Source organism: Canis aureus, chromosome 18 (assembly GCF_053574225.1).
Source record: "Canis aureus isolate CA01 chromosome 18, VMU_Caureus_v.1.0, whole genome shotgun sequence".
In the NCBI taxonomy this organism is placed as follows: Eukaryota; Metazoa; Chordata; class Mammalia; order Carnivora; family Canidae; genus Canis; species Canis aureus.
Window position 1 is genome coordinate 40321444 of NC_135628.1, and position 16086 is coordinate 40337529.

Sequence of the window (16086 nt, forward strand, 5' to 3'; positions counted from 1 at the left end):
ACACTGCTTAAGGCAGTGTCTTCCACAGTGTGCTATGTATGGTCTTATGTGGGACATTCTTTAATGGACTGGAGTACCTGTTACCTGACTGGGTGTGCGACATGGTCTGCAAATAAATTTGACATTTGACAATGTTTCTAGAAAAAATAGCAACCAGAAGATGAGGCTTTTGAGTCATTCTCTGCCATCTGAGAGAAGAGGGTCTCTGGGCAGATAGAGGTCATGAATTTCATTGCCCATTATTTACTGTTACTATTATGTTCTATGTATGGCAAGGGATCTTGCCCTATTTTTTACAGTGACAAATCAATTTTATAGTGATACAAAGTTTCTTTTAAAGTTGAATTTATTAAGTAATGTCAATTTGAAGAAAAGATTAAATTCATATTGTACAGGTGGTACTAACAGTACAGCAGATGGGGCAAAAATCCACAAAGTTGTTTGCAAATGGCAAGGATGGTCAGATTTGTGCTATTGCAAACATATCATGGAAGATCTGGAAAGATCCAGAGGGTGACGGATGGGGGAGAGAGGTGCCTATCGAGCCAGCATCTCTGTTTCTGGACTAAAGGGAAGTCCAATGACATCTTGCCTTGCTATGTTCTCATCACTGAACAGAGCTTTCCTAACACGGGTAACTTGTGTCGTTGTCACACCAAGTAGCAGGCAACAGTCTTTTCAAAGGCAGGGTCTCCTTTACATTGCCATCATGCCACATTCTGGTAGGAAACATTTGAATTTTTATGGCTTTCCTGCAGTAACAAATTTTCCTCCAACTGTCAGGATTTGCTTCATGCCGAGGAAAGCAAGCAGCTTTCATTTTCCTCTTACGAAAGGGAATAGGTAGAAATAATATACTGCTATTCAGCCAGCTGAACCTGACCTGACTCCCTTTATTCGTAGGGAAATGCAGGATTCACAGAGAGGACATTTTCACTGAGGTAAATAAGCCCTCTCAACTGATGAGCACTATTATACAAATACCAAAGGAAACAAAGGCCAGAAGATGGGGGGCATTAAGTAGAAAGGCAAACAGAAAAATAGCAGACAAAATCCAGCATAGGGACAAAGCAGGCTCTGCAACATTGAAAAAATAGGGGAAAATCCTTTAAGCGAAAATTGCATGCAATTTTTTGGCCTCAATTAGCCTTTTCCACAAAGAGCGCTTTTTTCTACAAAGAGTCCATTAAGTAGCAAATGAAATTACATTGGTCTTCAGTTGCCATGGCATTGGCTTTCCCTCTAATGGACTTCTCCGGTCCCTAGTTTAATGTTAGCCTGACTCACTTTCCTTGTCTGTGTGCTGTCTCAATTCCCTCTGTCCAGCCACAAAGTGATGCATGTGACTTCTCCTCAAAGTGCCTACAACATAATCCAAGAGAGAAAATCCATCCCTCAGCTATGCCCTGAGAGATGGAGAGGGTGAAACTGACCAACAACTGCATTTCATTCATTAACCATGAATGTAGCAGTGCCCATTTATTAGATAGCAGTAGTTCCCATCCATGCACTCAGGGCTCCGGGAGCCATTCCCAGATCAGTCTGAGACCAGACCGTTGACTGAGTACTTCCTAGGTGCCAAGCACTGTCCAGGGGCCTAAGACATAAAAAAATGCAAAGGAAAGAATGCAGGATGCTTGCTGTTTCTAGAGTTTCCAGAGTTGGAGACCTACTTCAAGCTCCTACTTTTTCCTTCTCTCTATTTCTCCATCCATAAAATGGGTGAAAATTTCCCCGTTTATCTGATCCACCATTTGTTTTGATTTTTTTAATTTGTTTTGATTTTGGTAAATTTGCAAGGCACCGCACTTTAAAACAAAACAAAAAAAACCTCCAAAACACGTGTTATCCTAGAAATGAGAATCTAAAATAATAAATTTGCTTTTTTTGAAGTTGCTTAGCTAGAGCTAAACATTAGCTCCAATATCAGGTTTGACTCTGATAATTTGGATGTTCTTTTCTGATATGTGTAATCATATATTTTTAGAAAAATAAGTTGATGCAGTTTATACTCTCCTATACACTTCTTTTAAAAATTGTTCCATTTCAATGAGCATTTTTTACAACACAATTTTTAATGTCTATATGGCATGGAGGTAATACCACTCTCAGAGCAAAAAATGAATCAGGCAATGTTTTGTGGCTCTAAGTATATTTAAAATGAAAAATACCAATGCACATATTTTTAGTTGTATATTTTGAATGTATTCCTTAACCAGTCAAAGCTTCTGATGCAAAAACATAAAATAAAACACAGTATGACTACACCATTTTGAAGACTCATAGAATGAGGAGAAAATCTCTTAATTTCTGTTCTACTACAGATTGCACACACAACTTTGTTACATAATAAATGTCATCTTTCTTTCTCAACAGTTATCTCTTGTGTAATCTTGTTTGGAGGTAATATCCAGAGTTTGAATTGGAGACCCTACATAAATGAGAGTACATTTGAGTCAAAAGGTGCAGAATTGGGCAGCCCCGGTGGCGCAGCGGTTTAGCGCTGCCTGCAGCCCAGGGCGTGATCCTGGAGACCCGGGATCGAGTCCCACGTCCGGCTCTCTGTGTGGTGCCTGCTTCTCCCTCTGCCTGTGTCTCTGCCCCTCTCTTTGTCTCTATGAATAAATAAAATAAAATCTTAAAAAAAAAAAAAGGTGCAGAATTAGTCCTAAATCCTACATGCAGAACTTCCAAGTTACAGAAGTTTTCCAGCTTTTGACACTGCCCTCCAGACTGTACCCAGTCACATCCCATCAAGGGTGTGTGAGAGTATATGCTTATGTTTGCGAACATATGTATTGTCATCGTTTGTATCTCTGTTAATGTAATAAATAGCAACAAAAGCCCCCGTCATTTTACTTAACATTTTACTGATTACCAGGGCAGGTGATCATCATGTTATCTTTATTTGTTGTTTATATACTTTTTTTTTAATCTGAAATACCAACATCTATTCTTGGTCTTTGTTCTCTCTTTCTCTCTTGTTAATCTCCTTACCTTAATTTTTAAGATTTCTTTCAATGTTAAGGATATAAAGAGGGCCTTTATCCATATAGTCTCAAATATTTTTTCCAGTTTTATGACAGCCTTTTTATTTTATGATCTGTTTGCCACACTCGCACATTGAATATTTTTGCTTTCTCTAATTCATCTTTCTTTTCTTTATGGCTTTGGCCTTTGATGCTATGGATCTAAGAGTAAGTTTATCTTTAATGGACTTCCATTCTTCCTCGTTGATTGTTATTAGCCTAATTCATTAGTGGCAGCCTACGGAGAGCCTTGCTTGGTTTCTCCCTACCTCTTTACTCCTTCTCGTCTCTGGGTAGTCTCCCTATGTCAATAGGGATAAAGGAGACAGGCAATAAGCAAGTCCTCTGGGAGTGAGTTTCCCTCTGATTATGCTTCTGAGGAGTGAAAGGCTTAGCAGCTCTCTCTCAGTCTATGGTTGATAAAGTCACATTAAAAGGCAGAAATACAAAAAAAAAAAAAAAAGAAAGAAGAAAGAAAGAAAGAAAGAAGAAAGAAAGAAAGAAAGAAAGAAAGAAAAGGCAGAAATACTAAAAGTCAATAATTAGACTTTTGAAACTATGTATTTCAAATATAGTTTCTTAACTTTCTAACAATTTTATTTTTTTAAACATTTTATTTATTTATTTGAGAGAGAGAGTGAGCAGAGGAAGAGGTAGAGGGAATAGGAGAGATAGGGTGAGAGGGAGAAGCAAACTCCTCCCTCCTGAGCAGGGAGCCTGAGGCGGGGTTCGATCCCCCAGACCCTGGGATCACTACTGGAGCTGCAGGCAGACGCTTAACTGACTGAGCCACCCAGGTGCCTCAACTTTCTAACAATTTTAAAAATAAGAAGCTTAAAAGTTTAAATTAATGAGTTAAAATAAAATTAAACTGACAACTAAACCTAAAAACCATAAATGTGTAAGTAAATGTGAACGGTGGTGATGGCCACATCCCATAGGTGGCTATGCCTGGACTGACACCTACCCTTCTCCATGTGTCTCTGGGCTAGATCTTTCCCCCCAAGGCAGGCAAGAAGGAGAAAAAGCTGGCCTGATTTTTTTCCCCTTGACTTCTCACAGGTTGAGGAGACCATGGCATCTTTAAGCTTGTTCTCCCAATCTTCCCCAATGACCTTTCAATACCTTCCCACTCTCATCAAAATTTCCACCTTTCTCCTCTTGTTTTTGGCTGATGACTTTGCCTCATACATTATTGAGGGAGAAAGGCTATGTGAACTCCCTCATCTTACCACTGCCACATCTATAAACACTCTGGCATTTTAAGGCCATCCTTTACTTTGGCCCATCTGTTAAAAATGAGGATGTATGGGCAGTCTGGGTGGCTCAGCAGTTTAGCACTGCCTTCAGCCCAGGGTGTGATCCCAGAGACCAGGAATCGGGTTCCAAGTCAGGCTCCCTGCATGGAACCTGCTTCTCCCTTTGCCTGTGTCTCTGCCTGTCTCTCTCTCTGTGTGTCTCTCATTAATAAATAAATTAAAAACCTTTAAAAAAAAAAGTGAGGATGTATCTCACAGTCTCTAGAATTCACTGCATCTCAGCCTCTCATATTTGAACCTTTTAGTTATCACGTCTTGTGCATTTTCAATGGTTTGAAATTATAAATTATAATTGTTATAATATTATAATTATTATAAATCATTCCCTTTAGCATGCAAATATTTCCTTTTATTTCCAAGTACAGAGTACTCTCCTATGCCTCTGACCCCCTTCAGAAATCATGCTACTCATATGCTTACATGCTACTCATATGCTTACATGCTTACATGTAGCCAGACTTTTTTGAACAGTTATGTAGCATCCCTAGTTTTTAACCTCCCATTCACACCTTATACCATTCTAATCTGACTTCTACACCCACCATTTTCCCCAAACTGCTTTTGTCAGTGATAACTCTGTCACTTAAGCTAATGAATATCTAATTAAATCTCTCAGTAGCTATTGATACAGCCGACCACCTCCTCCTACTTGAACCTGTCTCTTTCTCAGTCCCTATGATGCCAAAAATGCTCTTGGGCTTTCTCTCATTTCACTTGCCAATCCATTTCACTCTCCTTGGCCCCTCTCCATCCTGCTAACATCTAAATGTAAGAATTTATCAGGGCTTGGTCCTATCTTCTCTTTTCTCTCTCCACACTCTTATCCAAGTGATTTCATTGATTTCCTTGGCTTCAAATACCATCTATAGGCCAACAATTCCTAAAGTCACAGCTTTAGTCCAGAGCTCTCTTCAGCAATCCATACATTTATGTCAAGGGCAGCTTTGACTTACTCACTTTGAGGTCTCAAAGAGATCTGAAACTTCTTATCTTTAAAACTGATCTGGGGAAACTCACTCTGGTTTTAAAACTTAATCTAAGGTTCCAGGAATCAAGTTAGTGGAACTTTAGCAAAAAAAAAAAAAAAAAAATATATATATATATATATATATATATATCAGTGGATCCATACATATCTGGCCATTTGATTTTTGACAAAGATATGAAGGCAACTCACTAGTGAAAAAATGGTCTTTTTAATAAATGATGTTGAAGCAATTGGATATGTAAGATAATTTATCTATGTATAAAAAATATGAACCTCAAACTGTACCTTGTACCATACACAAAAATTAACTCAAAATGAGTCAAAGACCAAAAAGTAAGACCTAAAATTATGAGACCTCTAGAAGGACACATAGGAGAAAATCTTTGTTCCTGTGGTTAGTCAAAGATTTCTTAGGTCGGACACACAAAGCATAAACCATAAGAGGTAAAAATCGAGAAATTAAATTTGTTATAATTAAATACTTCTACTCTTCTAAAGGTAGGAAGAATGAAAAGTCAAAAGATAAATAAAAATATTTGCAAATCATATTTCTGACAAAGGGCTGGTATCCAGAATATGAAAAGAGCTCTTACAAATCAATAATAAGAAAACAAAAAACTCCTTTTTTAAAAGAAGGAGCAAAAGATATGAACAGGTATTTCACCAAAGTAAATACACAGCTGGCAAATAAATACATGAAAACATACTCAACATCCTTGGTCACTAGGGGAATCTTAATTAAAATCATTATGAGATACTACTATATACCTATTAAAATAGCTAAAATAAATTTTTCTTTTAATCTAACATTACCAATTTCTGGCAAGGATGGAGAGCAACTGAACTCATATATTGCCGGTTAGAATGCAAAATGTACAGCTAGTATGAAAAACAGTTTAGCAATTTCTTGTAAATTTACCATACAACCCATCATCCTACTCTTGGGTATCTACCCAAGAGAAATGAGAACATTTCCACATAAGAATCTGTATGCAAATGTTTATATCAACTTTTTTACAAAATTCCCAGAAACTAGAAACAATCCAAATATCCCTCGACTAGAGAGCAGCTTAATTGTGTTACATCTATATAAGGAATACTACTTGGCAATCAAAGATCTGATATACAGATAAGTGCAACCACCACATGGATAAATCTCAAATGCATTATGCTAAGTAGGAAAAAACAGACCCAAGAGGCTACATATTATATAATTTAATTTTTATGACATTCTGAAAAAGACAAAATTATAGGGACAGAAGACAGATCAGTGGTTGTTGGAGGTGGGGGGTAAAGTGTGGGATTAACTATAAAGGGGATCAGGGAACTTTTGAAATGACTGTGGTAATGATTGATTTCATGACTAGGTGTTTCTCTCAAAAATACTGAATTTTACTGTGGGTGAATTATACCTCTATAAACTGACTTTTAAAAAAATTAATTTCTTGCTGACACGTTGTGTTTCGGCGACAGGCAGACAGAAAAAAATAATTTCTTAAGATTTATTTATTTGAGAGAGACATAAAGAGAGTGAGCACAGGGCAGGGGGTGAGGGACAGGTGCAGAGAGAGCATGAGACAAGCAGACTCCCGTTGAGCGGGAGATGCCACAGGGCTCCTTATCCCAGGACTGAGATCATGAGCTGAGCCAAAATCAAGAGTCAGACCTCTAACTGGCTGAGCCAGCCAGGTGCCCCTAAAAGCTAATTTAATGATCTTTTCCACACACATGCTTCTTTCTCAACTCCCTCTGTCTTAAAAAATGGCATCATGGGGCACCTGGATGGCTCAGTCAGTTAAACATGGAACTCCTGGTTTCTGCTCAGGCCCTGGTCTCAGGGTGGTGACGTAGACCCCACATCTGGCTCAATGCTCAGCACCGAGTCTGCTTAAAACCTCTCTCCTTCTCCCTCTGCCCCTCCCCTCTGTGCGCTCCCTCTCTTTTTCTCTCTCAAATAAATAAATCTTTTTTAAAAAAATGGCATCAGTCTCCACACACTTTTCTAAAGCCAGAAACCTGGCAATGATACTTGAAAATCTCTTTTCCTTCTCCACTCATCCAGCTATAATCCATCTCCAAATGTCATTAACTCAGCTTCCAAAATATACTGTAAACCCATCTTCTAATCTTCCTATTCAAGTTTGGCCTTTCATGCAAATCACCATCCCTTCTCACCCACACTGTTGCAATAGCTTTGCTGCTGGTCTCCCTGCTTCCATTCCTGGCCTCCTCCAACCCTATTTCTGCATAACTTCAGAATAATGATTTTAAGTGAAAATGAAACCATGTCCTTGCTTTGCTTAAAACTTTTCTGTGGCTCCATTTCTAAACCCCATGCCTTGGCCCACAGCAAGATGTATATGACCTAACACATTCAATGTCATCTTGTGATGACACACAATCACACAATAATTGGATACCCTCTTATCCCTCCCAACTACCCCACACCCATGATACTCTGACCACACTAGCCTTCTTCCATGTGTTGAATAGTCCAGTTTTTTGCTCCCTTAGAGAGTTTGCACAAGCTATTCTCTACACCTAGACTCCTCTTCCCCTTGGTGCCTTTGTTAATGGCTAGCTCCCTCTCATTCATAAAATTTCTGCTTTGCACGTCATATGTTTAGAGAAGTCTTTATATATTTTACAATAGTTCACTCCTGATATTCTCTTTCATAACACTGTTTTGCTCCTTTGTCAATTTATGATATATTTATGAATTTATTTTGCTAGTATTTATCTCCCCTACTAGAATATAGCTTCTTGAGGACAGAAACTATTTTTTTCAGTTACTTAGCACATTAACTGACACATTCTAAGAGCTAAATAAGTATTTGTTAAATAAATGTGTAAACTAATGAGCCCCCTACAATGAAAATAATAATGATTCCAATGTGGTCATCGCTGAGGACCAACACTTTTATTTATATCATTATATAAATATACATATACTTACATGTTTTTAGGATCCCCTAATGAGACCTACCAATAGGACTACATTGGTAGACTACATTACGTAAAGCAAGTAAAGATCACCAAGTTTCAAAACCATGAGTATGCAAGTAGATGACAACGTCGGCCACCCCGAAAGTCTTACCTCTCCAAACCAATTGCTTGGCACAGAGAATGGAGCTAGGAGTTGTACAGAAGTGTAAGGCTGTGTGTCCACTTAGGGAGTAGCAATTGAGCTTTGCTCCATGGTCACAGAGGATCTTAACACAATCCAAGTTGGCCATTTCACAAGCCACATGAAGAGGGGTTTTCCCATTGGGTCTACAGTTGATTGTAGCATTGTGGTCCAGCAGCACCAGAAGACATTCCACATGACCAAACAAGACAGACAGGTGCAGGCCTGTTGCCCAGGAAGACTTCAATTTATAACTAGGCAACCAATAACCTGAACAAGAAAAGGAAAAAGTTTAATTTCTTGGCCTAGGATTTTTCTGTTTTGTCAGAATTTTTACAAACTTTTACTTTGGTCACATTTATAAATTTGGGGAGGGGGTAGTGATTCACAAATTCTGAACTAGTAACTGATGAGTCTGCAAATGTTTACTGTGATAGCATACTTGGATATATTTGAGTGGGACAGGCACTCTTGAGTCCCTCATTTCTAGTGTTCTCTATTATCTTGTCCTTTTATTTACTTTATCTTCCTGGCCCTTGAAGGTATTTGAATTTGAGAGCTTCATTTATGTGATTACATTTTATTTTACATGCTGAGTTCCATGAGATTCTTACTGTTTTAACACCCAACCATTGTTTTGAATGATTCTGAAGCTGTTAATTACAAGATTATGCTTTTTATTCCATCACAATTCTCTTTCCCTAGAGTTGTTGCTGTTGTTGTAAATCTGAAGTATGAAGGTATTTGATGTCTTTAAAAAATTTGTCATGCCAAGATTTCATTTGCCTGCCTATTGGTTTTTACAATACCTCTTACCAAAGAAGAATTTAAGGAAACTTAGAAATTTTACACAATACAAGATTTTTTTTTTTTTAGGGATCTAGAAAACAAAGGCAAAGGAAAAAAATATGGTTGGAAAATAAAAAGTGGTCAAGGGTAAGATAGGTACACAAAATATAAACCATTTATTGTACACTAGAACTGCATTGCAAATTTGCCTTTGAACTTCCTAGCAGCCAAAATAAATAGGAAAACATGATGTATTGCACAATTAACTATGCCCACAAGCTATACACAAATTAATTGCTCAGGAGAAGCTTAGCTGTTCCTAGAACTGAAATCTTAGATAAATTTTTCCCATTAGTTGTTTGAAATATTCTCTCTCTCCCCATCTCTCCCTCACATGTCTCACAAGCTATAACAATCATAACTTTGTAAAAATTCTTTCAGTGTCAATACCTATAGCCATGGCATTAAGCTCACTATGAGTGGGTAATGGAAAATAGGTTCAGGAAGATAAAATTTTGACGACCAGATGGAGATGTAGAGATAACTCAACAGCTTAGACGAGACTCCAATATATATTAAATATTATCTGAAATATATAAAAATATATTTTAACGTGGGTAAGTCAGAAGTTTGCTTTTAAGTTATAAAATTCCACTATACAAGTACAAGGTAAGTGGAATATGGTTTCATGGTAATTTATTTGAGAAAAGACCCAGGGATTTGAGTTGATAGAATTCTCAAAAGGAGCCAATAGTGGGATGGAGCTGCCAAAAAACTAATACAATTTTCAGCTACATTAATAAAAGTGCACTGCCCAAAACAAGAGGGGTAAAAGTTGTATTCTTTACTGATTAGATGAGGTCAGAATAAATCTAGAATATTGTGATACTTCTGGGCACCCATGATGAGCATCTGGAGGGCACTCGAAAGATGATGACCACATTAAAAGTGGGCCTGGTAATCAGGTATTAAAATCATCTCATGTAAGTGAGAAATATTACACACATGCAACTCCTGGGAATTTATCCTACAAGTATAATCAGTCATGTGTGAAATGCTCTATAAGGGCCACTGTATTGCACAACTAGCAAGAACACCATCTGCACTGAATCCTTTGTGACAAGTATAAAGTTCTCAGGAGTTATAATAACCTGGCCTGTGGACAAGAGCATGCACTACACTACGGCACCATTCTTAATGGGTAACGATTGGAAACAATCTCAATCTTCATCAATAGGAGACTTTTAAAAAATTAATGCTGTATCCATTCAATCGAGTACTATACAGCCATTATAAAAAAGAGGGCAGTTCTTTGTCCACTGATAGGGGGAAAATCTCAAGATATATTACTTTTTTTTTAAGTTTTTATTTATTCATGAGAGACAGAGAGAGAGAGAGAGAGGCAGAGGGAGAAGCAGGCTCCACGCAGGGAGCCCGATGTGGGACTCGATCCCAGGACTCCAGGATCACGCCCGGGCCGAAGGCAGGTGCTAAACCACTGAGCCACCCAGGGATCCCCCGCAAGATATATTACTAAGCAAGAAAAGCAGGGGCAGGCTGATCAGAGTGCATAGTATGCTCTCATATGTGAAAATATTTATCAACACCTCAAACAAGAAGCTGGTTACAGCGGTAGTCTCCAAGAACTGGGAGCTGGGAGACAAGGTCCTTGGTGTCTCTTTTGAGCTTTGAAATTCAGTACCTTGTGCATGTGTAACTATTTGTCAAAATAAGTAAAATTAAAATAAACTATTATTCGCCTGTTCAGAGGGGGGAAAGATGATTTAGCTTAAAAGGCCATATTACAGGGTTGTACACAATGCTGATTAATCCTGAGGTCATCAGGACGCCTGGGTGGCTCAGCAGTTGAGTGCCTGCCTTCAGCCTAGGGCATGATCCTGGAGTCCCGGGATTGAGTCTCACATCAGGTTCCCTGCGTGGAGCCTTCTCTCTCTACCTAAGTCTCTGCCTCTCTCTCTGTGTGTCTCTCATGAATAAATAAATAAAATCTTTTTTAAAAATCCTGAGGAAATGAATGAACTCAACCTGAAGTTTGGTTTTCTGTAGCTCACTCCCCAGCTACACACACACACACTCGCACATACACATGAACACACGCATGTTCACATACTCTAATCCCTTTTCCTTTCCATTCAGAATTCTAAGGCTGTTCAACTTTTCCATCACTCTCGGCTCTGCCCTTATCTACATCGCCTCTTTAAAAAGAAATCCAACGTTTTTTTTAATATAAATTTATTTTTTATTTGTGTTCAATTTGCCAACATACAGAATAACACCCAGTGCTCATCCCGTCAAATGCCCCCCTCAGTGCCCGTCACCCATTCACCCCCACCCCCAACCCTCCTCCCCTTCCATCACCCCTAGTTTGTTTCCCAGAGTTAGGAGTCTTTATGTTCTGTCTCCCTTTCTGATATTTCCTACCCATTTCTTCTCCCTTCCCTTCCATTCCCTTTCACTATTATTTATATTCCCCAAATGAATGAGACCATATAATGTTTGTCCTTCTCCGATTGACTTATTTCACTCAGCATAATACCCTCCAGTTCCATCAAAAAGAAATCCAAAGTTAATTCACACTAAAGTCTAATGAACTGAGGATTTTTTTTGAAGTGTGACCCTCTTAAGACGATCCGAATTTATGTAGGAATCTGTATTCAACTAATAGAACTAAGTGCTAAAACAGTAATTGGAGATTCCAGGCATTGAGGACGGAAGGTATCTGTTGATATGGACTTTTCTCTGGCAGAAACAAATAGTATCACAGACACTCTAGGCTATGGAATTATCAACCCTTTGCCTATAGTGTGTGTGTGTGTGTGTGTGTGTGTGTGTGTGTGTAGGTGTGCATGCACCTGTGCATTTAAGCAGCTAGGCTTAACACTACATGCATGTCTACCCATTTATACATTTCTATTTAGCTATGTACATTGAATCTCTGTTCTGAGCAGAGTTTTCAAGCTACGTGGTACGCAACTTGCTTTTGATAATGAATGAATCACATTAACACCAATACTTAATCAGTCATTTTAATGCTCAAATTTCCTCAACAAGCAATTTGCAAAGCCCGTCTCTTCTAACTGTCTTGGAAAGAAGCTGGTTCCAGATCTGGAAACTGGAGTATGTTTTGCCTGCTGATTAGCAGCAAAGATTTGGCAGCTCTGTGCACCAACTGATTGGAAACTCATGCCTGCTTCTGCAATGGGAAGAAAAATGATCTAAGAAAGGAAGCAGTAGAGAGCTGATTAAGAAAATACCATTTTGATGTAAAATCAAAGAAAACGCAGAATGCTAGCGCTGGAGGGAAGATTATCCAGTCCAAGCCTTTCATTTTCCAGATGAGAAAACTGCCACTTTTTCAGCCTGCTAGAGCCATAAGTCGCCCGCCTCAGTCCAAACTAATGGACTCAGGATATCTGCAGTGCAGGGCTTCCATCTGTCTTTGTCTTTGTGGAAGCAGAATAGGCTTTAGCGCCAAGCCTGCTTCACAAATCAACAGGAAGGAAAGCAGATCCTGAATTCATCTGTAATATGCCACATCTCTGATATGGAAATGCATTTGCTTGTGGATGTTTTCTCTTCTTCCTAAATTCCCAGTAGCACCTAGAGAGAGAATCTATCCTGCCCTTTCATTCCACGAATCAGTGGTCCTCAGTCTCTCAGGGCCCTGCCTCAGCCTTCCTTTGGTCATAATCATTAACCAGTAAGCCAGCCTCGGGGACAGCCTGGTCCTAGGATTCAGCTGACCCCCTGAATGAACTGATGCCTACAACTCACCCCTCCTAGATGGAAATGTGCATAGGTGGTTGGCAACAAGACACCTTCGCTGCTGCCCCAAGAAGCTGAACAGAGAAATAGGAAGGCGACAGACTGTCAGATACGGATCAGGGCCCACTGAAGTGTATCTTGAGGCTGGGTTGCAGAACTTTTTGGTGCCAGTGGTGGTGGTGGTGGTGGTGGTGTGTGTGCTCGGGCAGGAGAAGGGACATTGATTCTGGGTAATTCAACCCCAGGCATAACAGGGAAGCCCTCTATAGAGAACGGAGCAGCCCCTAGCAAGGAGGCTATGGCCAGACCCACCTTGTCTACTCACACCTTAAAATGAGGCTACAGCCAAAGGTCTCTTTGTACCACGTGTAGAAAGGAGCAAGCATGTCCTTTCCACCACACCTACCCACTCTGGGGACCAAACCCGAGGTAGAGCCATCTTCAGAAACCACAGTGAGGCAGCACCTATGAACATTCTGGTGTTAATATCGAGATGCCAAGACATCAGAGTTTGTCCTCTAAAATATAATCACCAATAGGCACAGCATAACAGAGCTGCAGTGAACTAATCAGGCATATTCATTCTGTACACTCTTCCTTCTTTCCAGGGCAGGATTGTCCCAGGGCTTCAGAACCTCGAATGTGATTAATTCTTAGCATTTGTTTTTCAAAGAGCCCCCCTCCACTCACCTCTACAGAAGCCAGGCTGCCCTCGGCATGCTCAGATGGGCACGAAGGCCAGGGGTGGAGTGGACTGTGGGAACACAGCCCCCGAGGGGAGAGTGAGGAAGCCGCTGCCTCCCACTGCTGTCAGCCACTCACACTGCCCTGCTACCTCCAGGTCTGCAGTCTGAGGGGAGCATGGCTCAGAGAGCTCTGCTTCAGCAAGGGGTTTAACTAGGACGAGAGGAGACTACGGATCCTCTTCTAGGCAAAAATCCCCAGAGACTCTACAATACAGGCCATGCCCATGTGCATTTATAGTATCTACAGTTACTTTTCACCTTCCCCCAGGCCATGACACATAATCTGTTTATATAAATTCCCCCTTCATAACATCATAGATTATCAGCATGCAGGAGATTTAGAGAGGGTCTTGACAAAGTCTTTACTTTGCCAATAAGAATAAGATTAAGTAGCATAAAGCGCTCACACCTGTGTAACTGGTACTGACAGATTAACTCAAACTATGGTCTCCCCAAATCCTTAAACAGCCATGGGAGATCTGCTGACTGCCCGCATTTCACTTCCAAAACAGCAGCACTTGTAGGCAAAAGTTCTAAAAGGTTTTGAGAAGTTTTATCCCAACAAAGATACTCAGAGTATTTATGTGTGTGTGTGTGTGTGTGTGTGTGTGTGTTTAATTAATTCTGAAACCAAAGTGATCTGCCTGGATAGCTGAATAGAAAGTCCTCCGCTCAGGAAATATGGTAAAGAGAAGTGTTCGGGCCATCTTTTGGAAGAGGGATTGATTCTGCTCCGTGGTTGGAGAGATGTACACATCTCTGGTAAACTTTCAGCTAAGCCTGGGCTCTGCAACAGTTATCAACTATAATGTTGTCTGAGTCCAAAGAACCCCACACATGAGAAGCCTCTGTTATTACAGCCAAAGGTTACACACACTGCTTGTGGCTGGATTAGCAGACATTTGCTCTGCCTGTGTCCATGTATTTACACAGTCCTGAAGGATTATAGACTAAAGCACAATACTTGGCTATCTTTTAATAGCTAATATTTTCAGGATAAATCTCAGAGCTCCCCCAGGAGAGGGTGGGGGGGGGGAGTCAGCCTGAAATGCAAAATTTAAAGGGAAAAAGTTTGAGCAACCAGGAAGGGCGAAGAACTTCAGGATGGAAATAGAACAGCAGGAGAGCAGATTTCTGGCAAAGAGGAAAATGAGGTGACAAGGAGATTATTCATTAAGACAGTGGAAATAAGAGCTTTCAAGATATAAGGACACTTGTTTCTTAGTAGAGTACCTGCCAGAAAGTTTTCCTGTGAAATCATTCATTGGTTAATTTAATTAAAAATATGACTACCAACCAAAGAACCTGCGGCTTTAGGCCATAACCGAAGTACTTATAGTGCCTTGCACTGATTAATAAAAGGACTCTGATTAACCTTGCTGACTCAGGAATTTCATACCCAAGAGAGAAGTATGATGTTTGGACTCTATCATTAATGTGCCCAGGCTCCCACATCCGAAAGAGAATCAAAACTATAGCTGGAAAAACCGTTGGAAACAACTTTATGGATGTTCACATTTCCAGTACAGAGATCACTAGTGAGAACCGACATGAAAGCTTTGGGGTTTCTTACAGATCCTACGTTCACCCCGGATGCCGTTCACTTGGCTCACAGTGAATTTCCTATCAACAATCCTTGACTTCGCAACTGCTTAATGCATGTGGCAGTTAAAAAGCTGTTTGTGTATTTAACTTTTCTTCACGTCTTTCCCATTTTAAAGCAGTCGTCTGGTAGATGGAATTTTGCTTGCTTGTTTTGCTTTAGAGACACATGTCCTTGCTGTCCTCCAGGAGTTATCCCAAATGCCAACCAGCATGTTTTGATGCTTGCTTTACAAAGTGTGAGACAGGCTTTTTTTTTTTTTTCCAATTAATAAAACATGATATTATCCGAAGATTTGGTAGTGAAGTTTAACATAACTTCAAAAGATAAAGTAAGAGCTGTCTAGCTTTAAGAATCATTATTAGGGGGCAGCCTGGGTGGCTCAGCAGTTTAGTGCCGCCTTCAGCCCAGGAGACCCTGGATCGAGTCCCGCATCAGGCTCTCTGCATGGAGCCTGCTTCTCCTTCTGCCTGTGTCTCTGCCACCCTCCCCCCCCCTCTGTGTGTGTCTCTCATGAATAAATAAATTAAATTAAAAAAAAAAAGAATCATTATTAGGTGCCGGGGCTGGTTAGGACACACAGCTTGAACCTGAGTTCTGGAATTCAGCCCTCTGCAACAGGGGGAAGAGAAGCTATTCAGTGGGATGAAGAAGCAGAAGTGAATTTCCAGATGCTTTGCTCTGCCTTCCTCACAAAAT

General features: G+C 40.0%; 1 protein-coding gene across 2 annotated transcripts in view; it reads right to left on the reverse strand.

Moving 5' to 3' along the window:
* Positions 1 to 16086, reverse strand: part of ASB4 (ankyrin repeat and SOCS box containing 4) — a 59709-nt gene that overhangs the window by 40562 nt on the left and 3061 nt on the right. For both annotated transcript variants that reach the window (XR_013356906.1, XM_077856846.1), the window contains exon 2: positions 8434 to 8733. Coding sequence is in view for 1 of the 2 variants with exons in the window: in XM_077856846.1 (XP_077712972.1) it covers positions 8434 to 8733 (300 nt within the window). In the remaining variant the exon portion in view is untranslated. The remainder of the gene's footprint in view (positions 1 to 8433; positions 8734 to 16086) is intronic.